The sequence below is a fragment of the Carassius auratus genome, chromosome 19 (assembly GCF_003368295.1).
Source record: "Carassius auratus strain Wakin chromosome 19, ASM336829v1, whole genome shotgun sequence".
Taxonomy (NCBI): Eukaryota; Metazoa; Chordata; class Actinopteri; order Cypriniformes; family Cyprinidae; genus Carassius; species Carassius auratus.
In genome coordinates this window covers 8,914,813-8,934,302 of record NC_039261.1, presented here as the reverse complement: position 1 = coordinate 8,934,302, position 19,490 = coordinate 8,914,813, and the positions used below count along the sequence as shown (strand labels likewise).

The 19,490-nt window shown below is 39.6% G+C and overlaps 1 protein-coding gene across 1 annotated transcript; it reads left to right on the top strand.

Annotated features, from left to right (window-relative positions):
• The first annotated feature begins 173 nt into the window (after window positions 1-173).
• LOC113119369 (collagen alpha-2(I) chain-like) lies at window positions 174-19,490 on the top strand. The gene is made up of 50 exons (XM_026288798.1): window positions 174-367; window positions 2,028-2,029; window positions 3,064-3,099; window positions 3,336-3,419; window positions 3,885-3,941; window positions 4,123-4,167; window positions 4,347-4,400; window positions 4,494-4,547; window positions 4,655-4,708; window positions 4,794-4,847; window positions 5,178-5,231; window positions 5,597-5,641; window positions 5,781-5,879; window positions 5,976-6,029; window positions 7,745-7,843; window positions 7,937-7,981; window positions 8,403-8,501; window positions 8,942-8,995; window positions 9,103-9,210; window positions 9,576-9,629; window positions 9,822-9,920; window positions 10,095-10,148; window positions 10,273-10,371; window positions 10,462-10,515; window positions 10,628-10,681; window positions 10,786-10,839; window positions 11,237-11,290; window positions 11,405-11,449; window positions 11,548-11,646; window positions 11,723-11,830; window positions 11,927-11,980; window positions 12,073-12,126; window positions 13,242-13,295; window positions 13,466-13,519; window positions 13,666-13,773; window positions 14,865-14,918; window positions 15,018-15,071; window positions 15,179-15,340; window positions 15,432-15,539; window positions 15,628-15,735; window positions 15,831-15,884; window positions 16,055-16,162; window positions 16,267-16,320; window positions 16,419-16,526; window positions 16,667-16,720; window positions 16,815-16,922; window positions 17,080-17,326; window positions 17,437-17,621; window positions 17,747-17,989; window positions 18,236-19,490. Exons 1-50 carry the CDS (start codon window positions 298-300, stop codon window positions 18,380-18,382), a joined length of 4,059 nt encoding a protein of 1,352 aa, XP_026144583.1. The 5' UTR covers window positions 174-297; the 3' UTR covers window positions 18,383-19,490.

Here is a 19,490-nt window from a genome sequence, read left to right as displayed (position 1 = left end):
GTTGTACTCGTCATCATTGTCGAGGTATTGCCAAGTTCTGAGAGAGAGGCAGGGATGAGGGCAGTGCTAGGATGAGAGTCACATAGAGGCTCTCTCTCCCATTGGTTTGGGGGCTCACTCTGGACACGCAGTCAAGGGAACCTCCTGCCATATAAATAGGGCTGGTTGGTCTTTATTATTCTAGCATCACTGCAGCAGGTTCCTGCGAAGTTTGGTGTTTATACCACAACTGTATGCCTGCTTGAAGTAGTTAAACCAGGGCACTGCAGCACAAGGAGTCTGCATGTCGGAGTAGACATGCTCAGCTTTGTGGATACCCGGATTCTGTTGCTGCTTGCAGTGACTTCGTACCTAGCATCATGTCAATGTAAGTTTGAAATAAGCTTTTTTTTTCTTACCAAGGATCTTAAGGCTTTTTCTTTCTTCTACTGGATTTGCTGCGCTTGCTTGGTTGACCCTTGCTGGGAAATTACCTCAAGGAAAGCTAGAACTACATCTGAAGAATTGAGGCGTTTCCTTTTGGCTTGCCACTGTAAAATCCAGCGGATCTTTTTAATGGATTCTTCGCGTCTGGGATATTTTCATCTGTTGCTGAGAAACCGAGAAACGGAAACATATGACATAGTTATTAAAAACTAGAAGAACAAAAAGTATAAAAATATAGACAAATTACGGGCAGCTGGTTAACTCTCTTAAAAATAATAATTCTAGTCTAGGGCGCTGTACCTCATCTTTGTCCCACACTCCAGGAGTGTTTTTTCTAATTATGGGGGTCTGTAAAATCGGCCCCCTGCTGGCTAAAATCTGTAACATAATTTTAAGCAACATCCTGTAAAACTGTTAATAATCTGATTTAAATGAACTGTTTGCAGTATAAATAATGAAAAGGTTACTAATAATAAATGTTAAACAATAAACGTATTCCCTATCCTAGGCCTATCATATCATAAATTAGATTGTATGCCTTTACATCATAAATGTGTTTTGGAACAAACTGATTAGTTAAAAAAAAATACTTGTTAAGATTTGTTTTAGCTAATTTTAGATAACATAAAATTGGCATTTAATGTGGCATAAGGTCACCACCCAGCAGTCAAATACGCCTTCTGGTGGAGAATAAGTGACATGACACGTAGCTGCTCCTACTGGATGAAAACTATTTAGTTCGAGTAGGAGTCATGGCAACCGGAAGGCCTAAACATGTAAACAAACACTGATGACCTCTAGTAGTAGTAGCACCTGATAACCACTGCCTGTGACTCACTTGCTATAGTACATCAACAAATAAATTCAGCCTAGGTCAGTACTATATTATATATACATTTAAAACTGTATATAATCAAAAGATTGCATATTTGTTCATCCACTTGTAAGAAATATTATTTTGAGAAAAAAAACATACTATGATTTTTCACACTTTAATTAGACTAGTTAATAATAACTAATTCATACAAATAAAACGTTTTTAGTAAATGTAATAAAGTAGATAAGTATATTAATAAGGATTTCGAGATAATACTTTTAGCCAATGCACTATACACAAGTTTTGTACATCATCTATTCTTACAGACGCTCAGTCATAAAACCAAATGTAACCCCAAGTTACTCATCTAGGCACACTTTGTTTTACAGCATGACATGGATGTAAATGCACAAAATTCAATCCAGGCCTACTAAAATAAGATCTTCTTTTTTTTTTGGCAACAATGCAAAAAAACCAAAAAAAAAAAACAAAAAAAAAAAAACTAAAACAATTCCTGTGCATCTTTTCTCCTTTTAACACATTATTTTTTGCATGTAAGGGGACTGTACTTAGCATAAAGCTTGACGTTTGTTTTCTGTTCAGATTCTTCTGAAATGTTTTAGACTGAGTGAATAGTAGCCTAGAATAATAAATAGTAGACTTTTAAGTTTAGAACTGTTACCATATTTCAACATGTGGAGTGTATAACTAATCAATCACCTCTGTGTCTCTCTCCTTCTCTCTCTTTCTGTTTTCTTCCTCCACCCCCATCTTCATCATACAGCGGTCAGTACACTTGCATGAAGTTATTTCAGTTAAATTAATAGAGATATTTACCTTATCTGATCCCCAAATCTCCAAATGGATGATGATATTCGGTGAGAAGATCCTTTGGTCAATCTCAAATATAACAGAGCATTTCGGATTATCAGAATTTCTGGGGGCTTTCCTTCTTGCCTGTGACGGGAAGAAGGAAAGCACCATTGGCTCAAGCAAATGTCAGTGAAACTAGAGACCACCCTATCCTGCCTACCAGACAACCTGGGCACAATGGATCTTTTTAGATGACCTGCTGAAGAGGTGGACTCAAAGGAACAAAATCAACATGCCGCAGAAATTCCTCCAGCCCGGTGGATTTTGCACAGCAGTTCCCTCAAGTGGACATGCATAGATTATACAAATTGGCATACATATTTGATGTGTATTTGGGACTGAATCAAATTGCTCACCTGAATATCATGTAACAGTATTGATCACTAACAATAAAAGGTGCTTAAAGGAACCTAATGAGAAACATAAAATTTTGGTCAATGGGACATGCTCAAAATCCTGTTCTTTTTGACTAGGCCTCTGAGTTCCATGAAGTACCTTGACTGGTGCATTGCTACCTTCATTAATATCTAATTAAGTAGCAGGCTTGACGTTAGTGAATACATACTGCACTGTGCATGTTATAATTGTTTTGCAAGATTAATTTGCATGTTTGTAGTTTTAAGAATACAATAAATGATTTTGATATGAGCTATTGCACAACAAATGACATAATAATCTTAGAAAGGTGGAATAAACAAATCCTGTATTTATTTATTCCCTTTTCTATGTGCAATTAAATAAAGATAAGCAATGGTTCTAATGTTCATGTTTATGACTGTGTGTGAAAAATGCGACTTAAATCGGGATAACATCAGTTTTTTTTTTTGTTTTTTTTTTGTTATAACCCTAAGCATGCATATAAAAAAGCAAGTGGTCTTCATATGAAAGAGTATTAATATACTGTTGGACTTTAAAACAATTGTCTGATTATACTTTTCTGTTAATAGGCCCCCAGGGGACCAAAAGGACCCAGAGGTGAGAGGGTAAGTTTATCCCATAACTTTTCAGCATTATTGTCATATTTAATATAGGCCAAAGAGACTGGATAGGAAACTTTTGTTAGGAAAAATCTATTCTGTATATTTTTGGTATGAGTTTCAGTTTCACTAGATTAGCATGGTGCCTAGTTTAAATCAACACAACAGATTCATCTCACATTTTAAAACATTAGAACAATTACAACTAGCTTAATTTTGTTTTTTGTTCTCGTTCTCCACAGGGTCCTAAAGGACCAGATGGAAAACCTGGCAGACCTGGACTTCCTGGGCCTCCCGGCCCCCCTGGCCCCCCTGGTCTTGGTGGAGTAAGTTTCACACAGAAAAACTTGGCCAGAGACCTAAACTTGTTTATTACATTGCGATTCAGTGACTAAAGCTTGTGGGTAATTATATTTAAATCTCACGATCCTCCCATTACCCCTCGACCCAGTTTAACATTTGACCTTTAACCTTTGTCCTCAACCTTGGCCTCAAAATGGCTTCCAAAAGTGTGCGATGTATTTATTTTCAACCCAAGTCTAAAAACAGTGTCATAATTTTAGTATGAAAGAAGAAGCATTTAGAGAATGTTTGTGTCAATAAAATGCTAAAATAACTCAAGCTTTCCATTTCTTTTGTTTTTGATGATACTGGTATATAACGTCAGCATTAATATATTGTATTATGGAAATAAAATAAATCAATAATTACTGATATAAAATAATTTATTACTATTGCTCAATATGTTTTATTGATTTTTTGCTAAATATGTTGCTTAATTTCCTTTTTAGAACTTTGCTGCTCAATATGATGGCGCTAAAGGACCTGAACCTGGCCCTGGACCTATGGTGAGTTCATGTTTATGTTTACTACTCAAGCATGATGACATCTAAAACTCTTTTTCTTGCCAAAATATGTCACTATTAATGCTGCAATGTCGTGCAAATGAAATACTGGACTTTTTATTTTATGTAATCATAATATGTAAACTACTGCTGATCACACTCATTTTTACTTTCACTTTTTCAGGGTTTGATGGGACCTAGAGGCCCAGCTGGACCTCCCGGTGCCCCTGTGAGTATTTGTTTAAAAACTGATTGAAGTATTGATACCTTTTCAACAAAATAGTAATTACAAATTGTTTAGAGTGAATTATTATTTTGATAATCAATTATTTAATTAAGTATTCATCGAATGTTTATGGCTCTAAAAAATTTCATGTAACATTTATTCCTTTTTCTGTGAATATATAGGGACCTCAGGGATTCCAAGGACATGCTGGTGAGCCTGGAGAGCCCGGACAGGCTGTAAGTGCTCTTGGTCACCACAGTTTTCTTTCCCACAGTTTGGAAATGTTCAACTTTAATGCTGATTTTTCTCTCTCTGTCATTTCATTACAGGGAGCTGTTGGTGCTCGTGGACCTCCTGGACCTCCTGGCAAAAATGGTGACGATGTGAGTGCTATAATACCATATACTAAAACTGAGCTTCTAACTCGACCATGCATTGCCCCATTTATACACACTGTGTCTAGACATTGTCTTTTATATTCTTCTCAAAGGGTAACAATGGCAGACCTGGAAAACCTGGAGACAGAGGAGTCCCTGGAGCACAGGTAAGGGCATCAAAATGCACATTTTTGTTTAAACAAGCATGTTTGTGTTCACGTCTAAACTTCGTCTTTTCTCTTTCTTCTACAGGGTGCCCGTGGTTTCCCCGGAACTCCTGGACTTCCTGGCATGAAGGGACACAGAGTAAGTGCTCAGTTTTGAGGACTGATGAGAAGACATTGTTGGGGGTGGCACAGTGGATAGCACCGTTGTCTCACAGCAAGAAGGTTCCTGGTTTGAGCCCCAGCTAGGACAGGAGGCCTTTCTGTGTGGCAACTGTGTGGCATGTTCTCTCTCTCTCTGTGTAAAGATGAGACTCGTGTATGGATTAACTGATTTTCTCCATGAATATATAGCCATAGATGCTTGATTGGCATTAAGAAAGAAACAAACAGAAGACACTGGTAGTTAACACTTAACATGTTTCAATTGCTTACATCTAAATAACCATGATCTTAATTTCTTGTTCCTCAGGGTTACACTGGTCTTGATGGACGCAAAGGAGAGCCTGGTGCCGCTGGTCTTAAGGTAGGAATCAAAGGTTTAACATCCTAAAACATCTCAGACTATAAAGAAATGCACCTGCCACCTTAAAAAATACATATCAGAACATAATTTAGTGGAATCGATTGAGTGCATCTCAAAAGAACAACTTTCCTGTATGCATGAAAGAAACTGCACTTGCTAATGTTTTACATACAGTAAATATTCATACTTGTGAAGTTGCATTATGTGTATTAAAGTGCTATACAAATAAAACACATTATTATTACTATTATTACTGATATTTTTACTTACAAAGTATAGCACACTTACCACATTTTATGGTGCATGAATCAAGTCAAATATATCTTGTCATATTTTAAAGGCTTTTGTTTTTCTTTTTTCAACAGGGTGAGAATGGTGCTCCTGGAGCAAACGGAATCCCCGGACAGGCAGTGAGTCAAAAAATTTACATTTATGAAAATCTTCATCGTATATCCCAATTCTGCCTCCAGCACAAATCACTGTATCAGCTTAAATGGTCTTAAAACACTCTTTTTATTAAGTAGATATCTTAATCCTCTTGTTGCACAGGGTGGTCGTGGTCTTCCTGGTGAGAGAGGTCGTGTTGGTCCTTCTGGCCCAGCTGGTGCTCGCGGTGCTGATGGCAACACTGGTCCTGCTGGCCCTGCTGTGAGTGAAATAGATGCCCTTTGACCTCTCTGTCTCATAAAATGTGTCTTATGGCATAGTCCTAATGTAGACGTAACACATTTTCTCTCCTCTTAGGGTCCTTTGGGAGCAGCTGGTCCTCCCGGTTTCCCTGGTGGCCCTGGACCTAAGGTATGAGTGCCAGGTGGAGAAATCAACACTGAACAAATTCAACTAAATTTGACATCTGCTAGGCACATTTGCATAAAACAACGCGTCAGAAGATTAATACAGTGGGGAAATATTTATTTGATCCCCTGCTGATTTTGTAAGTTTGCCCACTTACAAAGAAACGAAGGGTTTGTCATCTTTATGGTTGGTTTATTTTAACTTATAGAGACTGAATACCAAAAAAAAAAAAAAACTTATATACAGGTTAGAAACTGATTTGCATCAAATGAGTAAAATAAGTATTTGATCCCCTACCAAACAGCAAGAATTCTGCTTCCCACTGATTTGTTATGTGCCCATGTGGAACACAGATCCTGCCACTTTGAGAAGTTACTCCTAATGTCAACTCGTTAGGTGTATCTTCCATTCCAACCTCTCCCACCACCAGGGGCAAGACCAAAGAGCCGTCAAAGGATGTCAGAGACAAGACTGTAGATCTGCACAAGGCCGGAATGGGCTACAAGACCATCAGCAAGAAGCTTGGTGAGAAGTAGACAACTGTTGGTGCGATTATTCAGAAATGGAATAAATACAAAACAACCATCAATGGGTATCAGTCTGTAGCTCCGTGCAAGATCTCGCCTCATGGGGTAAGGATGATCATGAGAAAGGTGAGGGATCAGCCCAGAACACAGGAGGAGCTTGTAATGATCCTAAGGCAGTTGGGACCACAGTAACCAAACAAAACCATCAATAACACCCTACGCCGCAATGGACTGAAATCCTGCAGCATCCAGAAGGTCCCCCTGCTTAAGAAGGCACATGTACAGGCCCATTTAAAGTAGGCAGAAGAACAGCTTAAATATTCAAAGAAGACTTGGGAAAAAGTGCTGTGGTCAGATGTCACCAAAATTGAGCTCTTAACTTTACTTTACTGCATTAACTTGACTGTTTGGATGGAGCGAAATGCTGACTATGACAAGAACACCTTCCCTCCAGTCAGGCATAGAGGTGGAAACATTATGCTTTGGGGCTGTTTTTCTGCTAAGGGTACAGGACAACTTCACCGCATTGAGGGGCAAATTGACAGGGCCATGTACTGTAAAATCTTGGATGAGAACCTTCCCCTCAGCCAGGACACTGAAGATGGGTCATGGGTGGGTCTTCCAGCATGAAAATGACCCGAAACATATCGCCAAGGCAACAAAGGAGGCTCAAGAAGAAACACATTAAGGTCATGGAGTGTCCCAGCCGGTTTCCAGATATCAATCCTATAGAAAACTCAGAGTTGCCAAACAAAAGTCAAGAAACCTTAAGGATTTACAGAGGATCTGTAAAGAGGATTCTTATCTCTGTGCTTGCCAACAAGGGTTTCTAAACGAAGTACTAATTCATGTTTTGCTGGGGGAGCAAATACTTATTTCACTTACTGAAACTTTTATGTTATGTTTTTTTCTGGATTCTTTGACTGGTATTCAGTCTATATACATTAAAATAAATGTACTATAAAAATTACAGACCATTTATTTCTTTTTAAGTTGGCAAACTTACGAAATCAACACGGGATCAAATAAATATTTTCCCCACTCTAGACATGCTAATATAAGCCAATACTGCCAGTTCAAATCATTTGATTAGATCTCATGCTCTACACATACAATGCCTTTCCTTAATTCATCATAATAACCTTCTCTCTTTTACCTTCTGAAACTTACTCTGTCTATAATATTTGACAGGGAGAAATTGGACCTGCTGGTCCCACTGGCCCATCTGGACCTCAGGGACAAAGAGGAGAGCCAGGCCCGAACGGAGCTGTGGGCCCAGTCGGACCCCCTGTAAGTGCATTTTAAATATTTGCAGATAAATTCATCTGATTTTCTTGAAGATTTTTTTTTATTTATATATATGTTTCTCTTTGTACTTTACAGGGTAACCCTGGTGCTAATGGTCTCAATGGTGCTAAGGGAGCAGCTGTAAGTTTTCATATCATTCATACTAAATAATTGAAACAATCATGTTGTGCTAATAATTGTAAAGTACAATTGCATTGTTATTTGAGGAAATAATTTACTTATTGTTGTGAAACACATCATGTTAGAAGTATTTTTGCTGTATTTTTACTTTTTTATATACATTTATTTTTAGTTTTGAAATCTTTATTATTTTTATGTAAACTGTTTTTCATTTTTAAACAGCAATTGCTGTACATTGCAATCACAAATCACAATTGACTAACTGAAGTGTCAAAATTAATTTAAAAATATATCTTAACTGACTTATTGAAAGCTGTTTGCTTTACCTTGAAGTAACATTACAACTAATTCAATGTTTGTGTGAAAGCAAATGTTCTTTTTTTTTTTTTTTTTTACATGTATTTTTTGGTATATTCCACAGGGCACCCCTGGAGTTGCTGGTGCCCCTGGTTTCCCTGGCCCTAGAGGCGGCCCTGGCCCCCAGGGACCTTCTGGAGCCTCTGGCCCAAGAGGTCTTGCTGTGAGTACCATCTGATGTCATTTAAACATCTTAGATGTCATTTAAACAAAAATAAGTCACGTTTTCAGTTGAAGAGACAGCACACTTAGACAATGAGTGCAATTGTCATGATATGGTATTTTCCGTCAAAAATCAATAGTAACATAATTCCGCAAGGTTTAGTTCTATACAGTCATTTTACTAAAACAAAATAGTCTGAGACTAGATTTTCATCAGAAGTAACACCAGCTGAAGGAGACATTTTAATTATGTATTTTACGGCGAAAAAAGTATGTTATTCTATTAAATTCAATTATGTTATTTTATTCAATTATTCTGAGTAAAACAATTCAATATTTTCATTTTGGTGCATGACTCTATTTTTGTGCATATTCTTATTTTTTTATTCAGATATGTACATGTTATATAATGGTCTAACCTTTGAACTTTTCAATGCTCAGGGTGACCCCGGACCCGTTGGAGTGAAGGGAGATTCTGGTGTCAAGGGTGAACCTGTGAGTATACACACTGCCAGTCATCTAAACAATTTATAAAGCATATATAATCTGTGTTATGGCTGAATGTCCTTGTTCACTTTCTCCTTTGTCTTTTTCCTGCACAGGGTAGTGCTGGTCCTCAGGGACCCCCTGGTCCTTCTGGTGAAGAGGGCAAGAGAGGGTCGACTGGTGAGCAGGGAGCTACTGGTCCCGCTGGATTGCGTGGACCTAGGGTAAGTTTGATCTGCATAATAAAATGTTAATTTTAATATGTTAGGGGTGTCTCCACTTTAATTGTAAGTGTCAGAGAGAGAATGGAAACTTGATTTATAAGAGTACTACAGGGACAAAAATAAAACAATACACATGTATGATCACCAGATTGAGTTGGTTAGTGGGCCAATGATTTGAAAGAAAAAACACAACAGTACAGAATATTGAAAAAAGAATTACAAATCCAAGACTATGAATAAGAATAATGCTAAATAATTATAAAGCTTGATACAATGGTTAATTTACTCCATTAAATATATATGTAATTAGTTATGTTTTTTATTTTTTATTTTTACTAATCTATGTAATTTCATGTTTCTTACAGGGAGCTGCTGGTACTCGTGGTCTGCCTGGTCTGGCTGGCAGATCGGGCCCAATGGTAAGATTCAAGCGATATTAAAAGAACGGTTCTGTATTTAAACAAGCTATATAGTGTATATAAAATGTGACAGTGGTGTCACAAAATATGTACACATATACATTATATAATAGTTTTCAAGAAAAATCCATGCAATTATAAATAGTTCTGATGCTATATTTAAGACTCTGATCTATGAATCTTGTGCCGTAGGGCATGCCTGGTGCCCGTGGTTCTACTGGTGCCCCTGGAGCCCGTGGACCTCCTGGAGATGCCGGTCGTGCTGGTGAGCCTGGTCTTACTGGAGCTAGAGTGAGTATCAGCCTCTTACTACTTTATATCTGTCCAGTCCATTATGACAAAATCTGTAAATCACCAAAACAAGAAACGTGGCATTTCTCCTATTTTATAATATGCATTGAGATCAATCATTCTTGACATGCGACCATATGAACAAGACCATCATATCACTGTATATCTTTTCAGGGTCTCCCTGGTAGCCCCGGCAGCTCTGGACCCCCTGGAAAGGAAGGGCCTGTTGTGAGTACAATCACAGTTTTTATATTCTTACTATACATAGTTCAAGGTACCCAGTTAAGTATTAGTAATCCATGATCATTGTGCTTTGTGCACACTCATCACCACTTTATATGCTATTCTCTAGGGGCCTTCTGGTCAAGATGGTCGCACTGGCCCCCCTGGCCCAACTGGCCCCAGAGGCCAGCCCGGTAATATTGGATTCCCCGGTCCTAAGGGACCTTCTGTAAGTATCGACTGCATTTTGAACATTTCATCTTTAGATATCACAAATACAATAATGTATCATTGAGCGTATCAATGAATCTTCCTATAGGGTGAGCCTGGCAAGCCTGGTGAGAAGGGACCTGCTGGTCCCACTGGACTGAGAGTAAGTATTTCAGAGAGAGAAATGTCTGTTATAAACATACTTCAGTATCCAGTCTCAAGAAGCGAGTTATTAGTTCTTGAGCTGCTCTGATTGCGTTCCTCTTTTCCTTTAGGGTCTTCCTGGTCCTGATGGTAACAACGGCCCTGCTGGTCCCGTCGGACTTGCTGTAAGTAGGCCATCTCATATTTTCTTAAAAGACTATCTGTGTGGATTAGTACATGACCTTTCACTGTTTCTCAGTGGTAACAGATTGTTGTTTTTTGAATTTAGGGTGCTCCAGGTGAGAAGGGAGAGCAAGGAGCATCTGGTGCTCCTGGTTTCCAGGTCAGTGTCATACTTTTACAAGCCTTCTTTCAAGATTAAAGTGTGTAGTTAAATATAAAAAGGGCTTCCTGTCTGTCTTGGAACCCCATAAGTAGGGCTCAAGTACAAAATGTGGCCACAAATTGTTTCCTTCAATCAATACAGTGAGTGAAAATAGTCTAATCACGTAGCTGAAGATTATATGTCTTTTAAAAGCTGTGACAGTTTGGGGGCAGTTGTAATGTGAAGAAATCCAGACAAAATAGTAAAATCACAAGGTACTCCATGGTTGTATCCATGGTTGGGAATCACTGTCATAGGCAAATAGAATAAGATACATTTGTACTAGTCTAGAATCCTTCCTGTTTGTGTAGTGTTTGAATATTAAGAACTTGTGTTTCCTGTTTAATCCTAACAGGGTCTTCCTGGCCCCGCTGGACCTGTTGGTGAGGCCGGCAAGCCCGGAGACAGAGTAAGTTTTCATGGCTCAGATGTTAAGCAGCTTACACCGTTTTTGGATCACTTGCATAATACTGGATGCATAATGTCATGCAAATCATTACACATATTTCTTATCTCTCAACAGGGTATCCCTGGAGAGCAAGGTGTATCCGGACCTGCTGGTGTGAAGGTGACTTAACTTTCTCTGATCTCTTGCGCTGTGTTTATTCTCACATGAGAAGAAATGAGCCTGTCTTACGGTTCTTCTGTACATTTATTACTATTTAGGGAGAGCGTGGAACCCCGGGACCCGCTGGTGCTGCTGGAGCTCCTGGACCCATTGGTGCTCGTGGACCTGCTGGTACTCCTGGCCCTGATGGAAACAAGGTATGTACACATGACACTGCACATGTCATCTAGACAGATCATTTAGAGTGTAACTGACTAAATCTGTATACTTCAGGGAGAGCCTGGAGCAGCTGGAGCTGCTGGTGGCCCTGGACACCAGGGAGCTGCTGGTATGCCTGGTGAGCGTGGTACCGCTGGAACCCCTGGACCTAAAGGAGAGAAGGTATGTTTTGGAGCAATGCTCTTGTCACTCTATAATGAATATGTTGTCAAATCTTTAGTCTCTTACAATGGACTAAAACATTTCTCTTATACACAGGGTGAGCAAGGATACAGAGGACTAGAGGGAAATGCTGGAAGAGATGGCGCCCGTGTGAGTATACCCAGTACCTTTATATATTTCCATACAAAATTACACAAATGTTTTGTAGCCCTGATTTCATGGTATTATGGTACAATTTACAGGGTGCTCCTGGACCCAGTGGACCCCCTGGACCCGCTGGTGCTAATGGTGACAAGGTAAACAGCATTCTCTCAACTGCTATGTCAATCAGATCAATGAAAATTGTTGCATCAATCTAAATCATTGAAATATTTACACCAGTCCAAAGGGTTTTTCATTTTATTCCTTATGGATCTTGAGTGATGAATCACACATTGTAACCATAATTCAAAAGTGAAATCATATAAGAGGATTTGAAATGATTGAGAACAAGGTCACACTGGAATACATTTAATGGAAACACCACAACAGAAATGTATTAAGATTCTTACCTTCTCAAGGGGCGAGTAAATTGCATCCTTGGTCCATTGTTTGAAGAAGAAATCCTGATGACAACTGTCAAAATCACTGCTGCCCTCTGCTGGAAAAATTCAAACAATATTCCGTTATTCAAAAATGCTAGGGTCAAGTTAAAGCCTTCACATGATTTGATTACTTTTCTGTATCTTTATTTTTTATTTGATGATCGTCTACAGTAAATATTTATAAACAACAAAAATTTCTACATTTATTTAAATTTGGTTGAAATCATATTTTTAAAACCTTCAGTGACAGACACATTTTCTTTTCTGAAAAATCTAAACTATTCTGCTATACAACTCTTTTACATGAGGAAACAAGAGCTTTTTTTGCAATGTTAATTCAGTGTAAATACAGTAGGTTGGAATTTATGCAGTTTTCTAAAACAATTTAATTTAGCACGCTATAAGTGAGCTTTATTTACCAATGACTTATTAAATTGCACTAGGCCCATGTGTGTTGACTCTGAACAGTGAAAACAACTAAAATGCTAATGCATCGATTTAAAAAAAGGAAATCCAACATTCTTCAGATTTTTATGACAAAACATATTAAATGTGAAATACAAATTTGTTCAGCATGCTAAGGTAAGATGTTTAAGGAATGTCATACAAGGAAATGGGCCACATTTAAGTTATGTGAACAGTGTGATTGTGTCCGAACTGTTCTGAGGGTTCTCCAAAATGATTTACAGGTTCTTCCTTCAGACTTTTTGCAGCCAAAAAGAAGGTGATAACCTACAAATAATTAACTTGGAAGACTGGCAAAAGCACTTTCTTTAGGTAGCTGTAAAGATCATTCTGATCAAACCTATCTCTGTGTTCTCTTTCAGGGTGAGACTGGCTCTTTTGGCCCTGCTGGACCTGCTGGTGCCCGTGGTGCTCCTGTGAGTATTTGCAATCAGTTCTTTACTACACACTGATACAATAATTATTTCATTATTTATTATTATATTTATGATTGTCCGATATTAAGGAACTAAAAAAAGAGCAGTGCACAAACTATAATTCACTTCAGAAACAAGCATTCATACTCAAATCTTGACATGTATTTTAGGGCGAACGTGGTGAGTCTGGCCCCGCTGGACCTTCTGGATTTGCTGGACCCCCTGTAAGTCCATGTGAATTCTCCTGAAGTCAGCTTCTAAAGATTTATTGTGATTCATATATTACATTTTAGACTTTCAAAACGGCTGTTTTAAAAAACTTTGAACACATATGAACTAAAAAATGACAGGGATTCAATGATTCTTGTAGGGTGCTGATGGCCAGACTGGACAAAGAGGTGAGAAAGGACCTGCTGGTGGAAAGGGTGATGTTGGACCCCCAGGCCCTGCTGGTCCTGCTGGCAATACTGGACCTCTCGTAAGTTTGAGACTACATCTAATATAAACTCAATATAAACTGTTGAACAAACATATCTTAATGAGAATTTGGCCCTGTCCACATGAAGGCGGTCATTTTTAAAACCGCAACTTGTTCTTCGCAGTTTGGCCGTTTGTCTCCCCCTCTCTCTCGTGAAGATGACACTTAAACTGTAATTCTTCGACTGGCCGCTAGAGGCTGGCTGTAAAAGGGAGTCAATCCCATAGACTTCCCATGTTAAAATGCCCAACTTTACAGCAGAAAAAAAAAAACATTTTTACAGCTTGATTCAAAAATTATTTCGGTCTATATAGCAAATTTTAACCCTTCATGACAATTGTGAGGGGGTGAAATTTTTTTTATAACTCATCCGTTTAAATTATATTAAGCCTTAAAGTTCAGCATAATTAAAGGCGTGGCTACTTGAGTGACAGGTGGATTGCCGCTGCAATCACCACCGTTGAGCTACAGTAGGTGGGCATGGTTTAAGCAACCAGCTCCGACCTTTTTGCCTATTTTCAATTATCATGGAGTGACGCGCAGCTCCCAAGATATCGATGGCCGCCTCCGCCCACTTTTGACTTCAAAAACGCTCTTCGGAAGCCTATGGGTGACATCACTGACACTACGTCCATGTTTTTATACAGTCTATGGTCCACATGCAAACGCAGTGCCAGGTCACTGAGCCAAAATTGAAAGATTTTCAAAAATTCAATTTGCAGTGTTCTCATGTTGACAACGAAACCGACGTTTAAGGCTTGTGACGTCGGAGCCAGTACTGTTATCTCCACCTCCTGGAAACTTTTTCAGGCTTCTGATTGGCCAACATGGCTTTAATGGTTGAGATTATATCGCCACCTGTTGGCTTGGCATGCTCTTGACAATGCTTCATAGCATGCATTTGTATTTTCATGTGGACAGAGATTTTTTTTAAACGGAAGGAGGAAAAACTGTACATGACTTTACTTTGCTTCTGAAAAGTATTGTAGTTTTGACATTTCACCTCATGTCTCAGTCAAGATTATATTGGATTACACATCCAATGTATCTTTATGACTTTTTACTTATTTTAATTTCTTGTGCATCTTTAGGGTCCCGCCGGTCCTGCTGGCCCACCTGGTGCCCGTGGTGACTCTGGTCCACCTGTAAGTATGTTTTTTTATGGATTTATATATTAATTTATATTGCTTGTTTAGCTGTGTGACATTTCCTACATAACTCATGAATTTCTGTCTCTGTTCTAGGGTCTGACTGGTTTCCCTGGTGCTGCTGGCAGAGTTGGACCTCCTGGTCCTGCTGTGAGTAATATTAGATAATTAAATGAAGCTGTCCGAACCTAATGCTTCATGCTAGCACTTGTATAATTTCAGGATATGTCTCACATATAATTGTTCCCACCAATTAGGGTATTGTTGGACCTGCTGGTCCCACTGGTGCTCCTGGAAAAGATGGCCCACGTGGTGCTCGTGGTGATGTTGGCCCTGCTGGTCCCCCAGGAGAGAATGGACTGATTGGACCACCTGGTCTGGCTGGAGAGAAGGGATCTCCCGGAGAGGCTGGCGCACCTGTAAGTACCACCTAACGTCAGACTACATTAAATGCAAAGTATTATGTAGTATGAATTACAAATTATGATAAACTTTTTTTTTTTAAATCAGGGAGCACCTGGATCTGCCGGGCCTCAGGGTCAGCTGGGATCTCAGGGATTCAATGGTCTTCCTGGCTCCAGAGGTGACCGTGGTCTTCCTGGTGGCCCCGGTGCTGTTGTAAGTGCACTGACCCCGATTGTGTCCAAACTGGTCAAAGTTCACAGGCTACAGGGTAAATATAAATTTTTATCTTGCTTGTTTTTAGGGTGAGCCTGGAAGAGTTGGTCCTGCTGGTGCCCCTGGTCCCCGTGGTCCCATTGGCAACATTGGCATGCCTGGTATGACTGGACCTCAGGGAGAGGCTGGACGTGAGGTGAGTATCAATTGTACTTCATTTTAAGACACACAACTTTTAGTTTTCTTTATTTATTACAATTTTTATGCAATATTCACTGTGTTGTTTTGTAGGGAAGCCCTGGTAATGATGGACCTCCTGGCCGTCCTGGTGCTGCTGGCCTTAAGGTATAGAGCCTTGATATGACTTCTGACAAAGCATTTCTTTATATTAGACCATTACTAACTTTATCCTTAGACTGTAGTGTTGTAATAAATCCTAAAGTGTTAATTACCAAACAAGATTGTGTTACATATAAATGAAAAAAGTAATTGAACTGGACTATTTCAACTAACAGGGAGACCGTGGTGAGCCTGGTTCCCCTGGACCTGCTGGATCTGTTGGTGCTCCTGGACCCAATGGACCATCAGGCGCTGTTGGCAGACCCGGAAACCGTGGTGAATCTGTATGTGTTACTTAACTAAGCCACTGAATTTACTAAATTATGCACTGAAATTAGAGACTACCACGCATGTAATCAATCCATTCTCTCATTTACACCCCCTTTAGGGACCTTCTGGATCTGCTGGCCCTGCTGGAGCCGCTGGAGCAAGGGGTGCACCTGTAAGTCTGTCAGACATCATCATTGTTAAAGGCACTTTAATTGAACGACCCAGTCAATGGCTTCTATGGATATTTCAGTGTCTCCTTTAAATTAACAGGGACCTTCTGGACCTCGTGGTGAGAAAGGTGTTGCTGGAGACAAAGGAGAAAGGGGCATGAAGGGACTTCGTGGACATCCTGGTCTGCAGGGAATGCCCGGACCTAATGTAAGTGGCACAACTTAAACTTAAAAATAAGCTTCAACGTATTTTTCCTGTGAGAACATTTTGTTTAGTTCTCATACATATTAGTCAAATGATTCGGCATAAAAGATTGCAGAACGAGAACAAATGACGCTGTCTTACAGGGTCCTTCTGGTGACAGCGGCCCTGCTGGTTTGGCTGGCCCTGCTGGTCCAAGAGTAAGTAACGGTCTCATTCTTAAGACTTATCACACAGGATTTTGAAATAAACGTGTGGAAATGGGCCTAATGGTTGTTTGCATTGTGTCTTAAGGGCCCAGCTGGTCCTAATGGCCCTCCTGGTAAGGACGGTTCAAATGGCATGCCTGGTGCTATTGGACCCCCCGGACACCGTGGTCCTCCTGGACATGTCGGACCTTCTGTAAGTAAACATACATTTGAGAATTACTCTTGACACAGAAAACATATATTGTAAAATATAATATAGAAATTACAGTATCTTACCTTAAGATGGAATGTAGAGAGGACACCCCAGTTGAACACAATGTGTGGTTAATCTATAATGTGTTTGACTCTAGGGTCCTCCTGGATCTCCTGGTCTTCCCGGACCCGCTGGTCCAGCTGGTGGTGGATATGACACATCTGGAGGCTATGATGAGTACAGAGCTGACCAGGCCTCCCTCAGGGCTAAGGATTATGAGGTGGATGCCACCATCAAGTCCTTGAACACTCAGATTGACAATCTGCTTTCCCCTGAGGGCTCAAAGAAGAACCCTGCCCGTACTTGCCGTGACATCAGGCTCAGCCACCCTGAATGGAGCAGTGGTAAGTGACCAAAGCAGTCGGAGGTCTTCCAACAGAGTTAACCCATCTTCCAATAGTTCTTACTTCCTATGACTTTCCATAATGATCTGTACTGTTTTCTTTCCTTGTAGGTTTCTACTGGATCGACCCCAACCAGGGCTGCACCATGGATGCCATCAAGGCATACTGCGACTTCTCTACTGGCCAGACCTGCATTCACCCCCACCCAGAGAGCATCCCACGCAAAAACTGGTACAGAAACTCCCAGGAGAAGAAACACATTTGGTTCGGCGAGACCATCAATGGAGGTACTGAGGTAAGTTGAAGAATTTCACAAAAGTTCGAGACGTCAGAAAGGACCTAATTAATTACCGTACTGACCGTTCAAGATTTATCGAGAGAATGCAGTCTGAAGGTTGTTGTCTTCCATTCCCTTTTCAGTTCGGTTACAATGATGAGACCCTGAGCCCACAGTCCATGGCCACTCAGCTGGCCTTCATGCGTTTGCTGGCCAACCAGGCAGTCCAGAACATCACCTACCACTGCAAGAACAGCATTGCCTACATGGATGCCGAGAATGGAAACCTGAAAAAGGCTGTGTTGCTGCAGGGCTCAAATGATGTGGAGCTCAGGGCGGAGGGCAACAACCGCTTCACTTTCAGCGTCCTAGAGGATGGCTGCAGTGTAAGTTCTCTTTCTACACTTTGATTAAACAGACAAAAATCTTCATCCAGTTAGCACGATATGTACAAAAAATGAGGTTAAGAGTTTACAGTCAACAGAGGATAGTGTTCAACATGCATATGAGATAGACTGTCACAATTACACTAGTCTATACATGTTTACACCTTGGCATGTATATGACAGTATGATGTTTGTCAAAAAAAGAAATCACTTATCATGTTTTATCTTTTCGTTGCATCCCTGCAGAGACACACTGGCCAGTGGAGCAAGACAGTCATTGAATACAGAACAAATAAACCATCTCGCCTTCCCATCCTCGACATTGCACCTTTGGACATTGGTGGCGCAGATCAAGAGTTTGGTTTGGACATTGGCCCAGTCTGTTTCAAATAAATAGACTCATGATAAATTAAACGAGAGAAAGAAAGAAAAAAAGAAAAATCTCTGCCCTTCTTTCTGTGTTTTTTATACTGAAAGCTGATTTCTTTCTGCAAATCCACTTGCTTAAGCTGGGTTCTATCGGAGAGGACCAATGGACTGAACAGAGCATTGCACAATGCAAATTAATACAGCAGCCCAAAGAGACACAGGATAACACCATGTTATGGGACATGTCATCATTTTGTAAAAATAAAAGAAGTGTAATAAAAACAATGAAAGTATACATCACTTTGTGGTCTTTGTATATCTTCCAAAGAGGAAGTTTAAAACCACAATTTCTGTACGGTTTAAACTACCTCATGTGTAAAGGAAAATAATAATCAACATCCTAGTTGTCACTAGTTGGTACTAAGGCTTCAAGTTCTGTCCTGTTTCAAAGGTGCTCCAATACTTGAAGCAGTGATATTATATGGTGCTATACACGCAGCTGTGGAGGAAACCACTGTTACTGTATTACTTTGGATTGTCTCTGAGGAATATTGCACAGGTCCCCCTGATAACCCCATTTTTAAGCAGGTGGAATATTCCTAAACCTGATGTTTATCTGGTTTTTACTTTTTTGTTTTGTTTTCTCAAGAGTTTTTGTTTTGTTTTGGCATTACATTCTTTTACGCCCCCAGTGTTAATACTGACAGCACAGTTCATCCAAAAGGTTGCAGAGGCCTCTCTTTCCAAACAAACCACAAAGTTTATTGTACCTATTTTGTATATGTGAGATGTTTAAATAAATTGTGAAAAGTTCTGAAAATAAAGCATGTCCAATGTTCCGAAACACATTATTCCATGAGTTAAGTGCTTTAATGTTGGGAAAAAGATTTTGAATGTCTGCCTAATTTTTAATTGCTTAATTCACTAGCAAACAATTTCAATGTGTTTATTTTCAAAACATGAAATGGGTTTTCTATTGTATGCGAAGAATGGGTGTTTTGTTTCTTAGCAAAAAATACTTTGAATCTATTGCCATTTAGAGTAAATTTTCCTCTGTTCATAGTTATGACATGCTTTTCAGATGGCAAAATCTTTCTCACTTTTGAATCAAATAAAAAGGCAGTCACTGCAA